Source organism: Podarcis raffonei, chromosome 6, assembly GCF_027172205.1.
Source record: "Podarcis raffonei isolate rPodRaf1 chromosome 6, rPodRaf1.pri, whole genome shotgun sequence".
Lineage (NCBI taxonomy): Eukaryota > Metazoa > Chordata > Lepidosauria > Squamata > Lacertidae > Podarcis > Podarcis raffonei.
Window position 1 is genome coordinate 20182462 of NC_070607.1, and position 24855 is coordinate 20207316.

Sequence of the window (24855 nt, forward strand, 5' to 3'; positions counted from 1 at the left end):
AGCATGTAGAATGAACTACAGTACAAGACAGACAGAACTTTCAAAATGCAGAGACAATGCCCCAATCCAACTTTAGTCATGTGTAAAAATGGTATTCACTCATAATTGTACTAGACTGTGGATGCACATCCAAATATGCATCTCATTGAAAATAAAAGAATATAGTACCTATAGGAGATGTCTGTGTTTGGGTGCACATTGGAAAGTACAGTTAATTTGAATGTGCATGTCCTGATCCAAAACATAATGTGTGCACAGAAGCCTGCTTCCTAACACAGTGGCGTAGCTTGGGGGGCATTGCCCTGGGTGCATTTTTTTGAGGGGGCACAAGCAGGCACCCCCAATAGTTCTTTTATTGAGGGAAGCCATGCCCAGGCTGGCCTTTGGGGCTGGGGTGTGGGTGGCAGCAGCAGTTGCTCCACTCCCAAGTCAGGCTTGTTTTTCCTTTGGCATGCCAGGCATGTGGGGCTGCTGGGTATTGTGGTAGGCTCCTTCTCCCTCTGCCCCCAGCATGCCCCATCCCTGAGTGCTTGTGCCCACCTGTCCTTGGTGCTATGGGCTCACACAACACCACTATCCTAACGTTTATCTCCAGGATCTTTTAATCTGGATCAGGGTGCTGTTATTTACTCTTTGTTACTTTTTTCTATCTTTAATCCCAACTTTTATGCATGATAAAAACAATTGTGAGACAAATACTAGGTCAATAAATGTTTGATATCTCCATCAGTATTAACATGACAAGCACCCCAATTTCTGTTTTTCATCAAATTAAAAAACTTGGTCACTAGTACAGGACTTTTAAATAAAAGCTGTTAGTTTTTCCTTACCACTTAAAACACTCATTACCAGCTTCTAATTCAAGGATTGAAAGCTATGATAAACAAAAATGATGGTTCCTTCCAAGGGAATATGATTGTGTGTTTAGGGCCAATTCACACTTCACTGCTTGGCTTGTCCTATGATATACAGCTCATGGTTTGTCTGAGAGAGCTAAACCATGAACCACTTGTTTGTGCTAAGCCATGGTCTTATCATTACATGTAAACAGCAATGTTAATTCTCTGTTCCATATATAGCGAGGAGGATAACTTCTTAGACTGAGACTTCAATAGTAGCTATGTAACATCTGATGTGCCTTACTTCTAGTGCTTAGGCAAAGCTGGAAGGAGCACTGCAGTGTAATCTCCACAACATGTGCTACCTATTTCAGCTTTTAAGCTCACAAGAAGCAGCACACACAGCAATGTTAGTGCTGCAGCAGTGCTCTTTGCATCCTATATCAGGGTGGGGTGGATTCTGAGGTCCCCCATCTTCCGAGGGTTTTTTTGACAGGTGACTTAAGTTCAATAGAAGGAATCGGGAGTGCACTTTTTATTCTTCCTTTGCAGCCTGGCTTGAATTAAAACCAGGGATGTGAAGGATCTTTCCTAGGGAAATGTGGCTCTCTGCAAATGAAGATCATTTATTTGCATCCTTAACTTGAATTCGGAGTGTATTCCAAATTCTTTCTTTGCATAAAAAAATCAGTACTTTCTGAACTTGATGCCTTTTCTTTCACTGTGCTGACTTGCTGATGCAAATAATTTTTTGATGCTTGACCTTTCCTATGATGTTGGGCCAGAAAAGGTGGATGTGGTTTACCCCAAATGGCCTGGTGAGCCAACATCTGAGTCCTGGCAGGCCTAATTAAGATGGATTGGAGGTTCCCACCACTGTCTTTTAGTTACTGTTATAGAACTGATGATTGCATCCTCCTTAAAGGAATTTAGAATATTGCCTTCTGCTAATTTCTAGTGAGCCTGTCTATAATAATCTTACTCTGGGTGAAAGAGAAGAAAGGGTTTATGCATCTTTGTTGTGTAGAAGAGGGAATTCCAGAAGATTGAGTTTGTAATGCAAGGTTGAGAAAAGCTGCACTTGCTGAAATTCCGTCTTCTATACAACTTAGGGAAGGTATCGGTCTCTGTTCTACTTACATATTGGGAAGTGTGTAAGACATTTCATTTGTAAAAAGGTTTCTGTTGACACTCCCATTAAAGCTGCTGCTTAGTGTAAATCTACTCCCTGGCAACGTATTGTATATCATACCACCTTCTGCATCAATAGCATGTATAAATATTTAATAAAATTACTAACACAGGAGGTATGTTATCTGTACTACTCTAAATTGTAAAATTGAAATCTTGGGATCCTGTTTCACATGAGATGTATTTGTAGTCTCCTAATCCTAAGAAACTTAGTGGATAGCTAAACATGATTCCTGCAAATGAGGTTGTTAAATTATTTGATAAGTCATAGTATCATTAAAAATACTACTAAAAAATCTGGGATCTTTTGAGATGGAGGAGGGGAGCGATTTTAGAGGCTGTGATAAAATATTATATAGTTTTTGTACTTACAATTGTCAATCAGTTTAGTTCCTCTGAGGTTCCCATCTATACAGAGAATATCTCCAAGGATCAAATGTCTCTCCCAAATGCTTAATGGGAACTGAAACAATTATGATGAAATGTGAGCAGCTGCCTTCAAGAAGGAAAGACATCTCACTTGCCCAGAGTCTTTGTGGTTTCTCCTCCACATACACTGAGCAAAGAGTTGTTTTGTGTTCTGTGACTAACACCTTCTGTGGCCCAGCTGCTTCTTATTTTCTCTCTCCCTCTTTCCACCCCAACCCCCCATATATGTCAGCCAAGAGCATAGGCTCAGATTTATGGGTGTGTATGTCAATTTGTGATTCTTCTTATTCTAGCCTTCTGTGTCTTAAAATCTGACTGTGGATTAGAGACAGTCCTATTTAATGCAAAATCTCACTCCCTGGACAATTGATATTGTGCCTGGTGGGATCTTTTTGAGCTCACATTAGTTTCTGACAAAGACAGTGCATGCTAGACAGGCCATGAAATGCTGCAAAACTTAAAATGCAACACAAATGAGGAAATGAAACATAACTACAGTACTAGAATACAACTGACATACTAATTAACACATCCAGATTGACAAGTGCACATCCCTACATCATTGGTCTCAGTTGCAACTCTGCCTATGAGTTCTTACAATTGGGATTCTGAAGTTCTGGGTGGGAGAAAGCAGTTCTGGAAACTGACATGTCTGTGAATAACAATGAATCATGGGAGTTGTCCTGGCACTGCAGAACTGAAGGCAAGCACACTGTGACCCCAGTTTGCCAGAGGATTAAAGACTGCTGAAGAAGCTACATTCCCTACTCTTCAGGTAGAACATAATGGAAGGATTCACCAGGCCGACTCTGTCGATTTGCCAGTGAAGGAGCAGCAGCAGGGAGTTTGTCAGGGTGGGGAAATTGCTGCAACTGCAGAATTAAAGAGAAGTATACTCTGGCCCCATCCATCTGCTAGTGGAGAAGCAGCTTCTCCAGTACTTCCTTTCATTTTACCTTTTGATCTCTTTTCTCTAGATCTGTCTTCAGCCTTAAGCAAAATGTATATGCTTCTTGTAATACTATGCAATCCTTTCAAATATGAATAATTATTTGTGATTACAAAGATTCAGTACTTGTATTGTATTGCTCAGTACCTATTAACAGTATGTTTGCTGGGTTAGATATGCTGTTTAAACCATGGAAAGAATAATCAGGAAGACTATGAAGTAGAATAGTACAAATACCAAGGATGAAATCTTCATGTCTGGCATACCATGAGCATTACCTCTCACTATCATTTTACAAACACTGACTCTATGGAGTGATTCCTCCTTATGGACTATCTCTGTAGATGAAATACATAATAGTGACTTTTTATGAACACACTTGGGAATACTTCACACAAGACTCTTTTCCTACACAGATACAATTTCCATGTAGGAAATCATGTCGTAAGTGACAAATGCACATGTTTGTGTTTATGTGGAGTGGAAAGTGACAGCTAATCACCATTTTTATGTGACTTTATTATGGGAAGAATGAAAAACAGCAAGAAACCAATTCAAAATTTCTATATACAGAGGTTTAGGACTGTATCAAGTGCTGGGCAAAGGAACTTGTAAAACATTTATTCAAACAGAATTTTAAATGAGAGATTTGAAACCTTACTGTTAGAACACAAATGACTAAGTTTCAAATACAGATTCATATACAGTTGACAGATACACACAGTTCATTAAGCAAATTGTATGCATATTAATACTTGGCATACTAGTTTATATCCTGTCAAGTGGTAAGGAGATGTGTGGTCAAAATGGTCATTTTGTATTACTCAGTGTAAGATTTAAATCTGTATTCCATTCTTGAGACAAGTAACTGAGAAGCAGCTACAAATCTAAAAAAATGAATAAATACAAGGATTTTTACTCCTTCCTTTAACCTTCTGCAGGAACTTAAACAGAAAAAGTATTGTACATAGTTAATCATATATTAATATTCAAAAGAAAGTGAATATTGCAGCAGCCACTGAAAATCCCCCCTTTCTCTGTTTTGTTTCATTTTGTTTGTGCATAATGCACAGATGGTATTATTGATAATGCACACTTACTTGATCTTTGGATTTGATTTGGAGCATACGATAGGAAAGGCCAAATCACATGAAGTCTATATTAAGTAATGTTTTTGCCTGGATCTTAAAGATTAATTTGCTAAAACAAAAATGTAGGCAGAAATACTCCATAGCATGCAAGTGGCATTTTGATAAAATGTAGGTAGCAGTTTGTAAGATTGTTAGGTTATTCAATTATGCTGATAGTTCATGGTAAAATTAGCAATTATTTTTGCTTAATAATATTAATAATTCTAAAGTAGATTACTGTTATGAGGTCTCCCCCCCCAATGTAACCAACAAAATGTCCACTTTCTGAATGGCCAGATGCTCTGCTTTAACGCATGTTGAGGTTTTTTTCTAAAGAAGCTGTTGTTCAAATGTTCCTTATGCTACTAAACGCTTGTAAACTGAAACATAGTTAAGTAAAACATAATCTTCCCTTGATATTTGTAGCCCTCTGTATGAAGCTGAACTTCTAGCTGTACAACTGGGCTAAATTATTAGTGACGCTACATTGAGCTGCATGAACTTTAGTGGTTAAGCCTACTACCAAGCTCTAGCATGTTTCATGTAAACAAAGAAGAAAATGCATTTGATGGTGTCTGTTTGCTAACAAGATGCAGGTCAATCCCAATTTTATATGTAGCTTTTTCTTCTTCTTTCCAGTCTTTCACAATGACGGCAGAAGAGACAGTGAATGTAAAAGAAGCTGAAATAGTCAAGCTAATACTGGATTTTTTGAATTCAAGAAAACTTCATATCAGTATGTTGGCTCTGGAGAAAGAAAGTGGAGTAATTAATGGACTGTTCTCAGATGATATGCTTTTCTTAAGGTACAAATAATTATCATAGTATTAAGGATACTCTTTATACAAAGCTCACATTTCTGTTGCTGTTGTTTAAACTCAGGTCCATGCCTTTAAAATGCTTTGATCCATCTTGGGCTTTACAGTATCTTGACTGACTTGTTATCCATTTCTGTATGTGTACTGAATAAAATTTATCCATAACCCCTTTTAAGCACTTGGCTGCAAGACATGGCCAGTGTAATGCTATTCCTGTAAGTATCTGAAACATGCATAAATACATTATTAGATTATTGTCAGTTTACATTTTTGAGCCACCCAACGTTTACCAGATAATACTGTTCAGCACAAGGCAATACAAATTATATTGCATCCAGTTGTGACTTTCAGTCCCTTGATCCAGCGGACACCTCTGCTAACAGAAAGAGGAGGGTGACAATTTTCTGACTTCCTGTAAAAAGGTTTTACTTTTATCTATTTAAATTAGTAAATAATCTTCTTAACTACTTTGTAAAGCATTGACTTTGCAAAGCTGATTGGTCAGCTGCTGTAGTTGAGGGAAGGGATGTTTTGGTTAGCTTAAAAAAAAGTCCAGCAGAATTCAATAGATCTCAATCACAATCTCTCTCTCTCTCTCTCTCTCTCTCTCTCTCTCTCTCTCTCTCTCTCTCTCAAAAGACAATTGATTCTTGATGGTCAGTGGGATGAGGTTCTTCAGTTCATCCAACCTCTGGAGTGCATGGACAAATTTGATAAGAAAAGGTAAATTTATAGTAATTTTTCAATACCATGGCAATCCCATTTATGCAACACAACAATTAAACATGCACTCAGCCTTCATACAGTTTCAGAACTGTTGCAGTATCTATATCTGCATTGCATTCTTCCTTACAAGCTTTTCTCAATTAACTCTATAAGAATAACACATTTTCATCACAGCTCTCACTAAAATTCCATTATACAAGTAGAAACAAAATAGCAGTGTTTGGATAAGCTCTCATAGTTAGGATTTGGGATAACAAAGGAACGATTAGAGAACGTTTTTGGTGCAGTGGCCTAGATCCTTATCTGTCCCTACCCGCATGGGCCAACTTTGACAGGTGAGCAGGAGAACCCACTTGTCAATTCACCTAATGCCATGATGATGATTGACAGCTGGCTTGGCCCACCCACCTGTCAAAGTCTGTTGCTCAGTGCTTCCTAGGCTTCCATCAGCCAGCTGGTTGTTAGGTGCTGGGGAACAGTAGCACAAGGGGCTTTGTTAGCTATATACTCAGCTTCAGATGCACTGAGTACAGGCTTCAGCCCTGTTTTCTGCAGGCATCAGCTGTGCAGCCAAGCTCTCCTCCCCATGGGGAACTGAGTTGCACAGCTGATCTGGCAGGCTTGAATTCAGCTGATGGGCTGTGGATTCAACTCTGCTTTCTGCAGGGATTGGCTACATCATCAAGCTCCCCATGAAGAACTCTGTTACACAACCAATCCAGCCACACCTCTGCCTGCCATATGCCTGTTGTCACATATGAAGGAAGACTTGACGTGAGGGAAACATGGGGCTGTCCCAACGTGTCACTGGCCCATGGCACATGGGAGGCCACACTCTGGATTTTGTTTTCTTGACTGGGCAGGAACAGGGTGATTTGAAGGTGGGGAATATTGACATTAGTCCCTTGTCATGGTCAGATCACTTCCTGTTGAGATTTAGGCTGTCAGCACCTTTTCCCCTCCACAGAGGCAGGGAACCTATTAAGAAGGTCCGCCCTCGGAGGCTGATGGATCCAGTGGGATTCCAAACGGCTCTGGGAGGTTTTCCGGCTGAGATGACTGGTGCCCCTGTCAAAGCCCTGACTGACCTCTGGAACACCCAAATGGCTCAGGCTATTGACATGATCGTCCCTGAGTGCCCTCTCCCACTTCATGGAGCCCGTTTGGCCCCCTGGTATACTCCAGATCTTAGGGCGAGGAAACAAAGCTGGGAGACAGCTTGAACACAAGTGGAGGAAAGATACGAATGAATGCAATAGAACACTGGTAAGGGCTCATTATCAAGCCTACCTAGTGGCAGTGAAGGTAGCAAAGAAGGCATATTTTGTTGCCTCCATTGCATCCTCATTATGTCGCCCAGCAGAGCTTTTCCAGATTATATGGGGCCTTTTACAGGGTGGCCCAAAGGAGGTGATAGATCCAACGGCAGCTCTCTGTGACTTGTTTGCAAAGCATTTTGAGGATAAAATTGCTTGCATCCACCTAGATCTTGACTCTGCTGTTATAGCAAATGAATCTCATGGGGTGTCCAGAGCACAGTCTAGTCCTGTTGTGTTGGATGAGTTTCAGTTGGTAAGGTTCGAGGATGAGAACAAGGTGCTCGGATCAGTCAGGGCAACCACTTGCGCTCTGACCTTTGCCCCTCTTGGCTGATAAAAACCAGCAGGGAGGGAACAGCTGGCTGGGCCAGGGATGTGATCAGTGCCTCTTTACAAGAGGAGGTGTTCCCTGCCTGTTTGAAACCTTCCCTGGATTCGGAAAACCTAACTACCTGCCAGCCAGTTGCTAATTTCCCTTTCCTGAGCAAGGTTCTGGAGTGAGTGGTCACAAACCAGATCCAGGCGCTTTTTGGAAGAAACTGATTTTCTGGATCCATTTCTCCATTTCAATCGAGGTTTAGGCCTGGTTTTGGCACAGAAACTGCTTTGGTCGCCCTGTATGATGACCTCTGTCGAGAGAGAGACATGGGAAACATGTCCCTGTTAATTCTTCTCGACCTCTCAGTGACTTTCAATACCATTGACTACGGTATCCTTCTGGAGTGACTGTCCGAACTAGGGGTGGGTGGCACCACTTTGCAGTGGTTCCAGTCCTACTTGGATGGTCTTTCCCGGGGGTGTTGCTTGGGGAATGCTTTTCAGCCCTGTGAAATCTTCAATCTAGGGTTCCGCAGGGCTCAATCCTATCCCCACATTGTTTAACATCTACATGAAACCGCTGGATGGGATTATCCAGAGGTTTAGAGTACGTTGTCAGCAGTATGCTGATGACACTCAGCTCTATTTCTCCTTTACATCTGCAGGTGAGGCAGTGGAAGTGCTGGACCAGTGTCTTGCCTCGGTAATGGACTGGATGAGAGCCAACAAACTGAAACTCAATCCAGATAAGACTGAGGCACTATTAGTGGGTGGTTCCCTAGACCGGACGGGTGGGAGATCACCTGCTCTTGATGGGGTTACACTTCCTCTGAAGCAGCAGGTTTGTAGCTCCAGGGGTACTCCTGGATTCTTTGCTGTTGCTCAAGGCTCAGGTGGCCTCTGGCCCAGAGTGCTTTCAGCTTCAGCTGGTGGCCCAGCTACACCACTATCTGGACAGGGATAGCCTAACTACTATTGTCTATGCTCTGGTAACCTCAGGGTTAGATTACTGCAATGCATTATAGGCAGGGCTGCCTCTGAAGACGGTTCAGAAACTTCAGCTAGTGCAGAATTCAGCGGCTGGGTTGCTCACCGGAGCAAGACGGTTTGAGCATATTACACCGATCCTGGTCTGACTGCACTGGCTACCAATTAGTTTCCAGGCCCAATTCAAAGTGCTGCTTTTGACCTATAAATCCTTAAACGGCTCAGGACCACAATATCTCAAGGACTGCCTCTTTCAGTATGAACATATCCGGACCCTGAGATCATCTTCTGAGGCCCTTCTTCGTGTGTCTCCTCCCCAAGAGGTCCGGAGGATGACAACACGACAATGGGCCTTCTCTGCAGTGGCTCCCCGTCTGTGGAATGCTCTCCCCAGGGAAGTTCGCCTGGCACCTTCATTATACACCTTTAGGCGCTAGGCAAAAATGTTCCTTTTTAACCAGGTCTTTCGCTGATTTGATTAACATCCTATGCCCTTTTAAAATGTGGGGTTTTTTTGGGAGGGGGATTATTGGGCTGTTGTTTTTATTTTGATTATTTATTTTGTGGTTTCATATTTTGATTTTGTTCTGTGAAGCGCCCTGAGACCTCCGGGAATAGGGTGGTATATAAATTCAATAAATTAATAATGATAATGACGACGACAACAACAACAACAACAACAACAACAACAACAGCCGCCTTGTGGACCAAATTGAAACCCATGCATGCCTAAATCTTCCCCAACCGTGTGTTAGAACATGATCTTCCAAAATTTCAGGAACAGCAGTCCCAGTTAACTGCTATAATTTTGTACCAAAGTTCACATTAATTTACACTGTTACATCAGTTGTATTTCTGTTTTCTTGTGCATAGGTTTCGCTATATCATACTGCAGCAGAAGTTTCTAGAAGCCTTATGTGTAAACAATGCAATGTCTGCAGAAGATGAGCCTCAACATGTAAGCCTTGTGATCTAATCTCAGCACTCTAGCTAAACTTATAAAATACAAATGTATTCTGCTTTTTAGAAGGCAATCAAGTCTTTCTTAAAGTTTGTTTTCAAGTCTTACATTTTTCTTTTAAGAAATATAACGCAAGGATATCTGTGTAGAAAGTAAAAACTGAAGATCACTTGATACAGTGATTCACAACCCATTATCGTGGGGCTGAAGTGTGCCTTGTAAAATTAAGGTGCCAAGGTGGATAAATCTGGTGCTGAATGCAAGTTGGAGTAGGGAAAAAAGTGACCTAGGTATCAAACCTTAATCAATGTTTAAAGAAACGGCACTTATACCAAGATGTCTGAAACTTGACCTAGGAAACTATCTAGAAAACAAATTGTGCCAGCACTAAATATCATAGAAATGTTCAGTTGAACAGCATTTTATTGGTCACACAAGTTGAAGTTGTATTTTCATATGCAGGGAAAGGTGACACTCATAAAACTACAATTGATTATTAATAGGTGAATAGCAAAGTAATTTATCTACCTGTATCTTTATGCAGCTATGTATGATAAAAAAAACATTATTTTAGCCTTAAATAGGGGTACTCTCTTTTTTCAGTTGGAATTTACAATGAAAGAGGCTGTACAGTGCCTACATGCTCTGGAAGAATATTGTCCTTCTAAAGAAGACTATAGCAAACTGTGTTTACTTCTCACATTGCCTCGTCTGACCAACCATGCAGAATTCAAAGACTGGAACCCAAGCACCGCACGAGTTCACTGTTTTGAAGAGGCTTGCGTCATGGTAGCTGAGTTCATTCCTGCTGATAGAAAACTAAGTGAGGCTGGCTTTAAAGCAAGCAACAATCGTTTGTTTCAGCTTGTGATGAAGGGGCTATTGTATGAATGTTGTGTGGAGTTTTGTCAGAGTAAAGCAACAGGAGAAGAAATTACGGAGAGTGAAGTGTTGCTCGGCATTGACCTTTTATGTGGTAATGGGTGCGATGACTTGGACCTTAGTTTGTTGTCGTGGCTTCAGAATCTGCCCTCTACTATTTTTTCTTGCGCTTTTGAACAAAAGATGCTGAATATTCATGTTGATAAACTCCTAAAACCTACAAAAGCTGCCTATGCTGACCTTTTGACTCCCCTCATCAGTAAACTTTCTCCTTACCCATCCTCACCCATGAGGAGGCCTCAATCTGCTGATGCTTACATGACGCGTTCCTTGAACCCTGCCTTGGATGGACTCTCCTGTGGATTGACAATTAATGAAAAACGCATCACAGATCTTGGGACAAAAACATCTCCCATGTCTCATTCCTTTGCTAACTTCCATTACCCAGGAGTACAGAATCTTACTCGAAGTCTAATGTTAGAGAATACAGATTGCCACAGTATTTACGAAGAGTCACCTGAGCGGTAAGTTGCCCTTTACCACACTAAGGCTGGATCTACACTGATCTTAAAAAACGCTAAGAAAAGAAAAAGTTGTATAGTCTCAATGCAGTTTTTCATTGACTGCTATACAGCGCCTCCTGGTGTCACATTTATATAATGCATTTATAACATTATAACCACCAGTATAGATCAGACCTTCGTTACAGTAAGAAACTGGTTCTTGAACCTGCTCTGCAATATAATGCATTAAGGTCTCCATTTTCTTACACATTTGTGTTAACATCTAATGCAGGGGTGGCTAACCTTTTTTTGTCTAAAGTCTGCATTCATCTTCAGACAACTCTGGGCTTCAAACCAGCAGAGGATGTGTCAAAAAGTAGATATGGCTGCTTCTCTTTCTGTGTTTTTGTTTTTATATATATATATTTCAACTGCGTCAGACCAACACGGCTACCTACCTGAATGTTGATGAGTGTTTATTTTGGTTTTATTGGTGTATAAATAGTATTGACATATGTGGGATAGGATGAGGTCATAGAGAGGTAATATAGAAGGGATGAGAATATATTCCTGAGGATCCCAGAGAAAAGCACAGGAAGAACTCTTTCATGTGGAGTGAATGGTTAGGTCAGAAGAGAGTTGGCTAAAGCCAGAGTCATGGAGGCCTAGGTCATGAAAGGAGGAAAGTAGATAGATTAAGATATACTAGATTCAGGTAGGTAGCTGTGTTGGTCTGACACAGTCAAAAAAAAATTAAAAATTGTCCAGTAGCACCTTAGAGACCAACTAAATTTGTTCTGGGTACAGTGGTACCTCGGGTTAAGAACTTAATTCGTTCTGGAGGTCTGTTCTCAACCAGAAACTGTTCTTAACCTGAGGTACCACTTTAGCGGCGCGATTTCTGTTCTCATCCTGAAGCAAAGTTCTTAACCTGAGGTAGTATTTTTTGGGGTTAGCGGAGTCTGTAACCTGAAGCGTCTGTAACCCGAGGTACCACTGTATAAAGCTTTCATGTACATGCACACTTCTAAGATGAAACTGTTTGTTATTTACGTGCTGCCAAAACTTCCTGAGGCTGTTTTGTTCTGTTTTATGATATATTTATTTGTGTTTTTAATAGTGTTAAAACCAGGGCTGCCACATGCTGACGCTACTGAACAGATGGCTGAGTCTCTTAAACGATCTCTGCCAAATTTTCTGTAGGCATGTTAGAATCTAGTTGGGACTTTTGTGGCCCACTTAAAAATAGAGTGCATCAGCATTATTGGTAATTTATATGTTGTGCCTCGATGGGTCTTCTCCTGTTGCTGATACTTCTTTTGTCTTAAAGGATCTTGACATCACTTTTCTAGCCCTAGTGGGACACTTCACTTAATGCTCGCCCACACTTCGCTTGTCCCACACCTAGAAAGCATAGGTCTGATTAGTTTTCTGCTTTTCCCCACCGCTTTTCCCATGAAAATCGATTCTTTACTGCTGAATCGGAGCAAACATCAATCCATGTGTAAACTGAATGACTTTTGCTCTGATTAATTGGTAGAGTGGGTTTTCAGGGAGAAAGCATCAGGACAAGTGGAAGTATGGACAAGCCTTACTTTCTTTTAGTACCCTCTGGACCTCTCACAATAACATTTGCTCCTGCACTTGATTGTTCATCTTTGAGAGATATTGCTTCCCTTAGTTTGCTATGGGTCTTGAGCCACGTGGCAAACACCAATTCCCTCTGCTATTTTCAGGGGAACACATTTTGCCAGTTGTTGTCTTGAGGGATAGTAAAGCTCAGTTCCTACCCCCCCCCCATACTTTTACTTTTTAAAGTCTGGAATGTTAAAACATTTTAGATATGTCACTTTCTTTGTCACCCAGCTGTTCTGTGAGACCAGCGAAGGACTGTGAGCATGGAGGGAAATGTTGCTGTCATAGTTGTGGAAATATTCTTTTCTGGCCTAAGTTTGGGAAATGGTTAGCATGTATTTAAATCATGAGTATCTGTATATATAAGATGTATTTGCAAAATGGTTTAACATAAAAGAAAACTTTAAACGCTTTTTCCTGGTCTCTGCATCCATGAAAGATGTGACACGCCAATGGATCCCCAGCCCTTGTCAGGCAGTGAGACTGTGTGCCAGAACTCAGTTCCAGAAAAAGAGCCAGCAAATGGAACACAGAATCAAGGACCAGCCAAGCAAGAAAAAAATGAGGTAATGGAATATTTTTGCTTCCACCTAATAAAGGGCCTTTGAATTTTCCTGCTTTGATTGGTAATAACAAAATGCGTACTGTAGTGTTCGCTTCGGCAGCTCATATGCAATGCGTACTGTAGTGGGAACTCCTGTGCAACGTGATTTTTTTGAAGCTTGCTTTTCTATAGCAAGCATGCTTGCTGTGCATTCTGCATACTTAATTCTTGATTCATCTAAAAAGTGTGTGAATGTGTCCCTCTGTAAGATACTCTACTGGTTGCCATATAAATGTAAAAAGGGGTCTGTGGGGTCCCAAATATATTTATGCAGCAATTTTATTTCATGGCATGCAGTCCCAGTATTTAGAAGTAGATTTGTGTGGATGTTTTTATTATGATTATTATTATTAATTTATTTTTATTCAATATTTTATTGATTTACAGTAGTGTATGTCTTGTCTCTTTTTATTTCTTTTTAAAAAAATTTATTTTGTGTGGATGTTTTGATGTTTTTGCTTACGCACTCTCTCCAGGGTATATAGAAGAAAATGTCATTATGGGGGAAACCATTCCCACAATTTATAACACAGTGGATAGGATCAGGGGGAGAATAATGCTTTGCAACCCACTCCGTGTCATTTCAGACCTGTGCATCTGTTCCAAAGTCTCCCATGAGGGTTTGGGAGGGGTTATAGTGAGAAGGGGATCAATGAAAATCTCTGCTCATGAAGGTGCATCTGCTGCTTTAGCCAATTTTATCCCTTCTGCTGAAATGACCCTTGAGCTCTTCCTCACACTGTTCCAGAGGGTCCACCATAGTCAGGAGTAGCTTTTCAGGAGCTGCAGTCATGGTATAGGAAGAATTAAGAAACCTCCAATTCTTGATCCAGTCCATTGTGATAAAACTTCTACAGAAGTTCAGTCCTCCACTGAAATCCAGAAAACATCTCTTCTTTAGAAACTCAGTACTGCTATTTTTAAAATTCCTGCTCTTTTATGAGAGCTGAGATGTGGCACAGCACACAGCACAAGAGGGATGTCTTCCTCTTCAGTCTTCTTTTTAAAGCCAGCCAACCAATGGGGAGCAGGGAGCCACAGAACCAGACAAAGCATGCAATCTGCCTCCATGCTCCAAAGCTAGTTCTGTTTTGGAACTACTTAGCATTAGGACAGGGGTCATCAAACTTTTTCAGCAGGGGGCCTCAGACCTTGTGGGGGGGCCCAGACTATATTTTGAAGGGGGGGAAATGAATGAATTCTTATGCCCCTCAAATAACCCAGAGATACATTTTAAATAAAAGGACACATTCTACTCATGTAAAAACACGCTGATTCCCGGACCGTCCACGGGCCAGATTTAGAAGGCGATTGGGCCGGATCAGGCCCCCGGGCCTTAGTTTGCCTACCCATGCATTAGGACTTCATGCGTGTTGTTTGTTGAAGCTTGCCTGCTTGCAGTACAGAATGAGATAAAAGTTGTGACTGTGGCATATAAGCAGACCTGCCATTAATTTGGGAAAGTCTATAGGACAACATGTGTTCTTGGTATGCTTGGTGAGGTTGCAATGTTCTTTGTAACATGCTTGCAAAATGTTTCTTCCCACTCCATTCAGTATCTACCTTTACGAAGCAATAAATTTTAAAACTTGATTGCTTTGATCAAAATTTTTGAGCTGGCAAGTGAACACAAAGTATGTGGCAGCAGCAAATGTAGAAATGTGTTTCCTTTGTTGACTAGTCATGGGAGATTTCCATTTAAAATCAAATTATGCATTCTAGAATTTTGTTCATGATTTTCCAAGCCTTTATGTTATGTTTTTTTTTTTTAAAAAAAGCACTTTCAGTAAGTTTACAGGTGTGTTTTCCAGGTGAGGTAAAAGACAGAATGAGCATACACCACCAAATGTTTAATGCTATGTTACACTTAAGTAAAGAGCCGTTGCTTTTTTTCTGCCTCTGGTAATGTAAAATTTTATTGGTGTGGTGATAAAGAACTGTAATGAGAATGATGATTTTATTTATGTCCGATCTTGTTTAGCTTCGTGATTCAACAGACCAATTTCAGGAATATTACCGACAGCGATTACGATACCAGCAGCACTTAGAACAGAAGGAGCAACAGCGACAACTATATCAGCAAATGTTATTAGAAGGAGGGGTAAACCAGGAGGATGGTTCAGATGCACAGCAAAATCTTACAGAGCAGTTTCTTAACAGGTTGGCTATGATATCTTTGTGGTTTTCAGGTTATGATTTGTTCAATAGCAAAGACTACAATCTTAGCCTTACTCTAGAGTCAATGGAATTTACTTTGAAATAAATGCTGACAGTCGCTAAAAAGAATATTTTCAAATCTGATTATAGTTTTCAGTATAATTTTGTTATAAAATGACTTTCACAGTAAGTTCCCCAGCATCTGCTGATAGGATGTGATGACGTTCTTTTTGTATTAATTTGATGCCTTTCTTAAGTCTTATTAACCAAATACCATATTGGTGACAACATTACATTGAATGTAATAGTAATTATGCTTTCATAGCTCTTCATTTATGTTTTTTTAATGTATCCTGCAGGTCTGTTCAGAAGTTGGGGGAGTTAAATATGGGAATTGACAATCTGGGAAATGATGTGCAAACACTTAACCAGCACTGCAGTGGCAGCAAAGGAACCGTATCCATCCTTCCAGATTCTAGTCAGAGAACAGCAAATGCTAATGTACAGTTCAGTACAAGCACACCTCAGAAACTTGGGTCCACTAATCAGATACCATCTCTTGAAGAATCACCTGTCCATGGAAATAAAATGTAAGTACTTGGAACACTCTTGTGCATGTCAGTGCTACTTCTGCACTAAGATGAATAATATGCAGATCAATTTGATGTGCCACCCTCGCAACATATTGTGCCTTGCTCAGTCATTGGGTAGAATACTTTTGACTGTATCCAGAGCAGCAGCAGTGGAGTTTCCTCTCCTCCTCATCTGCACCACCAAAATCTTGCCTGGAGCTGAACTGGAGGCTGCACACAGGGAGTTGCTGAAGAGAGGAGGGGAAAGTTCATTTCTGCTAGCCCACATCTCTTGCACCAGAAAAATAGGAGTAATGGATACCACCCATGCCAAATTTGGATAAAATTTTTACAAGTAAACATACAAGTAACAAATGAACATTCATTTCCTGGAGTGTTTTCAGTCTATTTGTTCTGGTTGGAATCCATTCACTGGTTGGGTATGATCTCATCTGGCGATGAGGCAGGAGAACATAGAATTCTGGCAGGCAGGTGTTTCTCTCTGTTTTTTCTCTCCTGCCTGAAGAAGCAGTTTGCAGAGCCTCTTCTCAAAGTATATTAGTGGTCAGTATACCTTTCTGTCAGCCTGCTCTCTCCCTTCAGCATCCACTCCTCTTTCTCTCTTTTCAACTCTCTGCCCTTATATCGACCACTTTGGCTTAATCCATTTTTATTTACCCCTCCTTTAATTTAACGGGCTTTTCCCCCTCATGCAATTAGCTCCTAACCTTTCTGTTCCCCTGAATAAGAAAAACACACAAAGCCCCACAAAAAACCTCTTTCTGTGTATACTTTCCCCTCCCTGGACTGTTCCGTCAGGCAGGGTTAAAAATCACATAGTTACATAATCATCTGTTGGGGCCCACAACAGTTCTAACCGCCACTCGCCATATTCAGTAGACTGGGCTCTGTCATCTGCACTGGCTTCCACTGTATTTCTGGACCCTATTCAAGGTGCTGTTGTTAACTTTTTAAAGACCTAAATAGCTCGGGGCTAGGCTACCTAAAGGACTGAAGAGCTGGCAATATCCAAGTGTGCCCATCAGATGGGGAGAAGTGGGGAGGAAGGACTTTTTGAGTTGTGCTGCATTGGTGCCTTCAGCAGAGAAGTTTGTCTGGTGTTTGCATTGTGGTCTTTGGTGCCAGATGGGGATCTTTTTAATTATACTGTTTTAGTGTGTAGCTGTTTTATATTGAATTTCTAATGGTTTTGTGAGCGTTGCATTGATATTTTCTTATATATTTGGTTCATAACTTTTGTGAACTGCTCAGATAACTTGTTGATGAGTAGTACAAAAAAGCATTAATTATTTAGTCTACCTGAAGCTATTACTAAAGATAAAATACATAAAACAGAATAAAATACATTACACAGTTATCCGTCAGATAAGAGTTTGCAACCTACCCTGAAGAATTTAACTCATCATCCCCACAAACTTTTCTCCTTAAAATTGCTACTTTAAAAGCAAAACCGGCCACTTTTTCAGAGGTTCAGGGGAACCTGCCCCTCCCAAGTTAGTCAAATACTTAAACAATTTAATTATATGAACACAGTTGCTTTTAAGTCCCCATAGCTTGGGCAAACCAGTAAGTAGTGGGCAAGTATTCAGGCAGATTACCTCCACGTGGACAAACTCTCTTCATAGGGCATTCCTCAATAATGTCCTTCAATTATGGCAGCACATAAAAATATCTTCAAAAATTATTCTAGAATTTGAAGATGTCAGTTTATTGCTGAATAACCAGCAACAGACAATTATATATTTACATTTGTTGCTTAATTTAGAATAAGAAGGGAAAGGAGAAGAATAGAGGGCAGCACCAAGAAAGCAAGGGGACGGGGAAGCAGAGGAAGGTGACATGGGTGTAAATAACAGGGAAAGTTGCATTTAAATTTGAATTTAAATTTTGTGTATCAAAACAGAATACCAGAGCATGGTGCCATTCCAGCACAACATGAAGATTCTCCAGGGAATTTAACAAGAGCAAGTGGTGATGAGGTAGGACTTCATAGCATCTTGCATTACAATGAAAAGGCTTAATCCTAAAAAAAGTTTTATTGATTTTTTTCAAAATGTAAAAAATGACAGGCAAACAATAAGAAATTGTACAGTGCTATGGTGGAGTACCCCAAAATATAGTCATAGTCTTACTGCCAATCACTTGGACATCAAGAACAGATATGACTGTGGAATTTCTCAAAAAAATGACAATCCCATATTTAAGACTCATGCTAGGTACCCTTTCCATAAGGCTTCATGTGTCCCAGAAGGCCGAGGAAAATTACTGTTTTTATTCACATAACTAATAAAAGGAAACTAAACTATATTAAAAATATGTTTTGTAGTACCTGACCTTCCAAATGAGTGTGTTTTCATTTCGCACAAAAATGTTAAGACTATAAACTAGAACATGAATGTCTCATGCATATCCCAAGCATTTAAGATGGATGCAACTTGAACTTCTTGTCCAGGTTACCTAAATGCCATAGTTTGTATAATCATGTCACTGTTGCAGCATCAGGGCTGGTGCAAATATAGCATTCATTATCATTATTTTTGTAAATCCACAAATGTCCTAAATGTGAGTTCCTTATCATACATGTATTCTGCCACATAGTACACACAGGTCCAACTTTCTGAGGACAGTGCATTCCCAGGAAATTGTTCATCAGGGGAGCATTCACATAATGAGCTGATGATTTCAATTATTTCCCATGGGAACATTTCTAATCTGTGATTTGTCCGTTGTCTGTCCCTCCCTCCCTCGCCATGGTTTCTACCTGAAACTGCTGCAAATCAGCAAAAGCCAAACAAAGGAAAAGTTGATTTGTGCAATCTTTCCCCACTTTGTCCAATCCCTCTCCTTCCCTCCATGGTTTCTGCCCTAAATGGCTGCTGCCAGCCAGCAAAATAAATGCAAGTAAGGAAGTGGACAAACTGTGGCTGTTCAGATATCTGAATCAGCTGTTTGTGTAGTGAGGTTTGGGTATACTTTTTGTGTTTAGATAACTGAGATTTCGGATAATGAACGTTCCAGTATCAAAACCTGCATATAGTGTAGTATAGTGTTACCTAGTGGCACACCACAAGCATTGCAGTGTGTTTAGAAGCACACCAACCAAATATCTCATTTAAATAGACTCCACCCCAGTGAAGGTGAAAATTTACCCTTAGTTTTTACATCCAGAATTCTAAATGTATTGTATTCCCCATGTTGGGGGTGGCATTATATCATAATGTGTTGGAGACGTGGGAAATACTTGGACAACAGTAGAGAGTTTAAGTTTTGGCTTTCAACACTGACCCTTTTTCACAGTTTCACAAATTACGGTTTATGAATCCCTGAACTATTGCCCAAACCAGGTGTTGCTTTCATATTTCTTATGTTGAGTTGATGTGCAACCTTTTCCTAATATTAGAATAATATCATGTATGGCATTCTAGTTGTAAAGAACTATGGAGAAATAGTCACTTGTATTGTAACTTTTGACACAACAGGATGACAAATCAAAAAAGCAATTCATTTGTGTCAATACCCTAGAAGATACACAAGCTGTCAGAGCTGTGGCTTTTCATCCAAGTGGCACTCTTTATGCTGTTGGCTCAAATTCTAAAACTTTAAGAGTATGTGCCTATCCAGAACTCCAGGAATCAAGGTAGGAGTAATTATTGATTGTTAATCTGTCTCTCATCAGTTATGTCTGACATTTGTATCCATTTCTGCTCTGCTTTTCTGACCCTCATTTTCTCCATTTCTTATTTTTTAACATGTCATTGATTATTGTGGAACTTTGCCCCTTGAGGGCTACAAAAATATTAGTCTAGGTATTTCACACGAATAGGGCTACTCGGAAAAATGTAAAACTCTCTTATATTAATAGAATATCAGTATTCTATAACTTCATTTTTGGAAAGCAATCTGAAACATTGGCATTACAAGTGACACAATTTTTGCCCCATTATCCTCATTGCATTTTTATAAGCATGGTTAGGAAATTTAAGGCAGACAAAAGGTTCACACTGTTCTCAAGACCATTTTAGAACCAATGCTAAACTGGAAGTTAGTTACTGTTGTGCCGTTGCTGAGAAGTTACCATATGTTTTGCTGTTGATGTTGAAGTGAAAGCTTATACGTAGTGAAAATAAAGTTTTCTCCCTGCCCAACTTTTTATGTATGAACTTGGGGCTGCTCTTGTTGCTCACCAACCCAGCTAAATAAATCTTTACCCCCCCACACCCCCCCACAGCTCCTTCAGATCAACGTCTGTTCCCTCACAGCTCCTGTGTACCTCCAACCATGCTTTATTCAAACCTCTGCTGTTGTTTAAATCTGCCATCTCTTTGCCCCCCTCTCTTGCAAATTCAGGATTGTGGTTACATATCCTTCAATGGGGGCTGCACGATGACAACCTTACATTTTTATGTACATAGAAAAATGGAGGTTGCCAGTGGCAATCTTAAATATTCTGATGAATAGGAAGCAGAACAAGCAGAAACAGAAGTGTTAAAAAAGGAATTTCAGCAAATTCCTACCTGAATAACTACCATAAGGTGAACTTCTTGACTGTCCAACTATGGTTAGCAAATAAACAAACAAACAAAAAATAAATGCCAAATAGAAGTTACTTTATTATTTACAGGATTTTTGTGAGGTTCACTGTAGCTCATGGTAATATCAATTACTATGCATAGGTGACCAGTAGCAAGTTCTAATATTAGTGAGCTTGGCAAGCCATTTCACTGAAATTGGTGAAATTACTTGAAATTGTTTTTGGACCCATGCTATTTCACTTTTGCTCAAACATCTGAGTAAAACAAAAAACAATATGAAGTAGTTTGAACTCCTCCATATATCATGCTTAGCTTTCTCACCTCTGTGGACTTGTGTGGCTGCAAGCATGGCAAATGGGAGCAAATGTCGGTAGCAAACGCTGTAGTAGGATGGGATGTTTGTTCAGTGAGTTGGCTGTTTGCATTATAAAATGTTGCCAAGTGTAGTGCTGCTGTTGTTTTAAATGTGACCCATCACAAGCCAGCCTTCACCTTGTGAAATTTAAAAAGCCATAAATATGTTACTCTTACAGAATATTTTGTGTGTGTGTGTGTTTAGTCTCTTTATAACTTGTTTGCTTATATGCTGTTTAGCTCCTCCTCTGCTGTTCCTCGAAAACTGGTATTTGACTTAGGCAGATCTTCGCAGTCTTCCTCTGTAAAGATGACAACAAAGTAACTAGTAAATTTACAGTATTTCCTCTTACAAACACTTTGGAGTTGCCAGATCATTTGGCTTTGTTTCTTTTGGCTTTGTATTATGTGCCTGCTCCATAACTACTTGAGTATACCACTTTCTCCATATTTTGTACTCCTCTGCTTTCACTCTTCATACAACAGCCTCACTTTACAGCTTCTGCAGCATGACCTTTTTTTAAAAAAACCTCTGCTATTACTAAAAGCTTCTTGGTTGTATTAGCTTTCAGTTGCCTTATTAGCATCTTGCTTTTATTTAAACTGTCCAGTAGCCAAATATTTACATGATTCCACTGCTTTTACAGTTTCTACTTTTGCGTGTAAGTAATGATTGTTAATCAGCTGTTTTCCTGCATCTTTAATAAATAATGGTTAAATTAAGATAGAGAAGAAAAATAATGGCAGGCAGATTATTATTTCTGTTACCTTTTTAACTAAGAACTTGAAAGCAGTCTTGCAACTTCTAAGTTACAAGATTTTTGCACATGAAAAACTACAGTAGAAATGGAAATTGGTATGTGACTGTATCTGAAAATCATGAAATCTGGTTTCCTCTCTCACAAGATTACTTGAAGTCTTTAGTTTTCCATTGATTTTTTGCCTTTACAATGCTTAAAGTGTTATATTAGAAGTGGCTAATTCACTTTGGGAAAGTGGAAGTTGTGGTATTCCTGCTCTTCAGGCATGCACATTCAGTAGTAACAAAACATACTGTGGCGGGGAACTATAGGGGTTGAATGTGCTAGCTCCATCCTCAAAATCCTTATCATCTTCTGTGAGTTGGAAGGTGACTGTTTGAAGTAGAGAACCTTCTGTACTCATGAAGGGTCAGGGGGTGGAGCTTGTGCCCCCCTTTCCCATGCCCCCCTTCTTGGTTTGTTTTGGCTTATTGTCATTACTTTGTTAACTTTTCCATTAATGCAATGGTCAAGATCTGAAGATACCAATAGTCTTGCAAGTCTCCTGTAGCTGCCTTCCAATGTTTGTCATGCTCCCTAAATGTTCTGAAAGTCTGCTCACCCCTCTTGGTGCGGCGGCGTTGCAGGACAGCAGAGGCTTCACTGGAGCCCCAGCGTGGGAACTGGAACTGCCTTGCCCTTCCTGATGGGTGGGCAGGGGGGCAGAAGCCCCCCCCCCCACCTATCAGGAACCGGATCCTAGCCTGCACCCTGCTTTGGCAAATGGGGATGCAGGCTGGGATCCTCTTTGTTCAGTTAATGCTGAATGTGCACATCTGAAGGGGACTCCTGTAATCTGAAAACAAAGTCGCTTGGCTTTAGCTGCGGTAGTGCCAGAAGCAGTCTGTTGTGTTTTAATTAAATTCTGATTTAATTAATTAAATTCTGTTGTCTCAGCTGAACTTCTGGTAGGCAGGTGCATTGGTGAGGAAAATGATTTTACAAGTTTAAAAAGTGTGGATTTCCCTACATTCTGCTAAAGGCAAAATTAGATTAGTGATTAGAGACTGATGATCAGATCTCTCAGGTTCTCTCAAGAACAGTGTGTTGGGATCCCATATTGGACAAAGACAGTGGTATTGGGCAGAATTTATCTTGTTCCCACCAGACCATTTATTTATTGTGTGTTTAAATTAAAATGTATTTCTATTAATTTGGTTGGAGAAGGTTGAAGAAGGAACTTAGCTCAATGGCAGAGCATCTGCCTTGCTACAGAAGGTTCTAGTAAGAGCTGGGCAGCTGTGTTCTGCACCATTTTTTAAAAAGCACTTTACAGCTCATTAAAACAATATAAGCCTTTTGAAGGTGGGCTTTTTTGCATGCTCAAGAAAAACAGACTTTCCTTAAAAGTGCATCACTTTAGAAGAGGGACCCTTTCTATAGTTCATATTTTTAATACAAAAGAAACGATAAATAATTTTAAATGCAATTATGTCATTTTAAAATATTTGCTAATTACTCTATCCTTCCAAAAGAGTAGAATTATTAGCCTTTTGTTACAGACCCTGTCCAGACATGCAAAAGCACAAAATCATCTTACTTTCATTTGCCCCCCCTAGTGATAGTAACACTCCTAAGCAGCCTGTGGTACGTTTCAAAAGGAACAAACATCACAAAGGATCAATCTATTGTGTGGCCTGGAGTCCTTGTGGACAATTGCTGGCAACTGGTTCCAATGACAAATATGTTAAAGTGCTACCTTTCAATGCAGACACCTGCAATGCAACAGGTAAGTACAAACTGTTGTTACAATTGCTTGTAACAATTGACTTTTTATACACTTAAGAGCATATAATTTCTTGCATTGTTCAATTCAATTCAAAATCCTTTATTAGGCATATCACACCTCACATTAACAAACAAACATCATATACAGACTGTATAAAATACGGGCTCAGCGAACACAATTTATCCCAGTCCTATTCTTAACTCCAAGAAATAAATCAATGTACATAAATAATATAATACAACACAGCAACATCACCTACCATTAAAAACCACTAAGTCTCTTTATCATGGCCCATTCTTTCTTCATGGACAGCACTTAAAAATTCAGCCGCTATTAAAGTAATTTGATCATCGCTGTCCGCCAGCAGGTCCTGAACAGTTGGTTGTGTAAAAAACTGTCTATTAAATTTTAGGGCCTCAAATAATTGTCTCCTGGCATAGCTGCCAAAGTCACAGGAAAAGAATATATGCTCTAGAGTATCGGGTTCCTGTTTTCTGCATTTACAGAGACGCTCTGATTCTGGGATAGCTAAGTATCTTCCTCTCACTACCGCCGAGGGAAACATGTTAAATCTGGCCAACATAAACAGCCTACACGATTCATGTTTCTTCAGATTTGTCATGTATCCCTTTTGGAAATCTCTACACAAAGGGAGATTTAGGTGGATAGGAGAGCAGGTGCTGTGCTTTGCAACCTCAAGCATGGCGAGAACACTTTTTTCTGTGAGGGTCTTCCTGATAATTTCCCATATATCTTTGGGATCAGAGATTTCAAAATCAGTTAGAGTGAGCCCTATCGAATCCAGTTTTCTCCTACAAATCAATGATAGATTGTAGATTGCACTATCACTTAAAAGATCGTATAGAATTAGGGGATAGGGCTCTATAATGGAGGAAGATCCAATATTTCAAGGTCCTCAGCCATGCTCTTACTGATAAAGGCAGTATTCCCAGCTCACAACATATTGTTCTTGCATTGTTCAGGGGATGAGAAAGCTTTCATATCGGCTATAAATAATTTGTCCTAACAAACCCTGACTCCTCTCCAAGGAGTTGTTAGTCGCAGTGTCTGCACACGCCACCATCTTGGGTTGTTGTTCTTAACTTATGGTCTGTGTGTGTGGTTTGGGAGCTGCACGGTCAGGGGAAAAACAATGCTGTCCAGGGTTGTAAAGACTGCGGAGAGAATAATTGGGTGCACTCTTCGCACCTTGGATCAAATCTATGCTTCCAGGTGCCATAAGAAAGCTGCAGAGATAGTGCAGGATAGTGCGCACCCCGGAAATGATCTCTTTCAGCTTCTGCCTTGTGGAAGAAGGTACAGGGTTATAAAGACTAGGACTAGCCGCCGAGAAACAGTTTCTATTCAAATGCGATTTTGGTTTTAAACACAGTGTAAG

The 24855-nt window shown here is 40.1% G+C and overlaps 1 protein-coding gene across 2 annotated transcripts in view; it reads left to right on the forward strand.

The window, feature by feature from the left end:
- Positions 1–24855, forward strand: part of WDR47 (WD repeat domain 47) — a 35776-nt gene that overhangs the window by 6215 nt on the left and 4706 nt on the right. The window contains exons 2-12 of one of the 2 annotated variants that reach the window (XM_053391538.1): positions 5178–5344; positions 5996–6079; positions 9580–9664; positions 10271–11073; positions 13127–13253; positions 15273–15451; positions 15808–16038; positions 17945–18020; positions 19521–19678; positions 21168–21248; positions 23287–23456. In XM_053391538.1, coding sequence (XP_053247513.1) covers positions 5187–5344; positions 5996–6079; positions 9580–9664; positions 10271–11073; positions 13127–13253; positions 15273–15451; positions 15808–16038; positions 17945–18020; positions 19521–19678; positions 21168–21248; positions 23287–23456 — 2152 coding nt within the window. In that variant the 5' untranslated portion in view covers positions 5178–5186. The remainder of the gene's footprint in view (positions 1–5177; positions 5345–5995; positions 6080–9579; positions 9665–10270; positions 11074–13126; positions 13254–15272; positions 15452–15807; positions 16039–17944; positions 18021–19520; positions 19679–21167; positions 21249–23286; positions 23457–24855) is intronic. The other variant, XM_053391539.1, reaches the window with a different exon arrangement.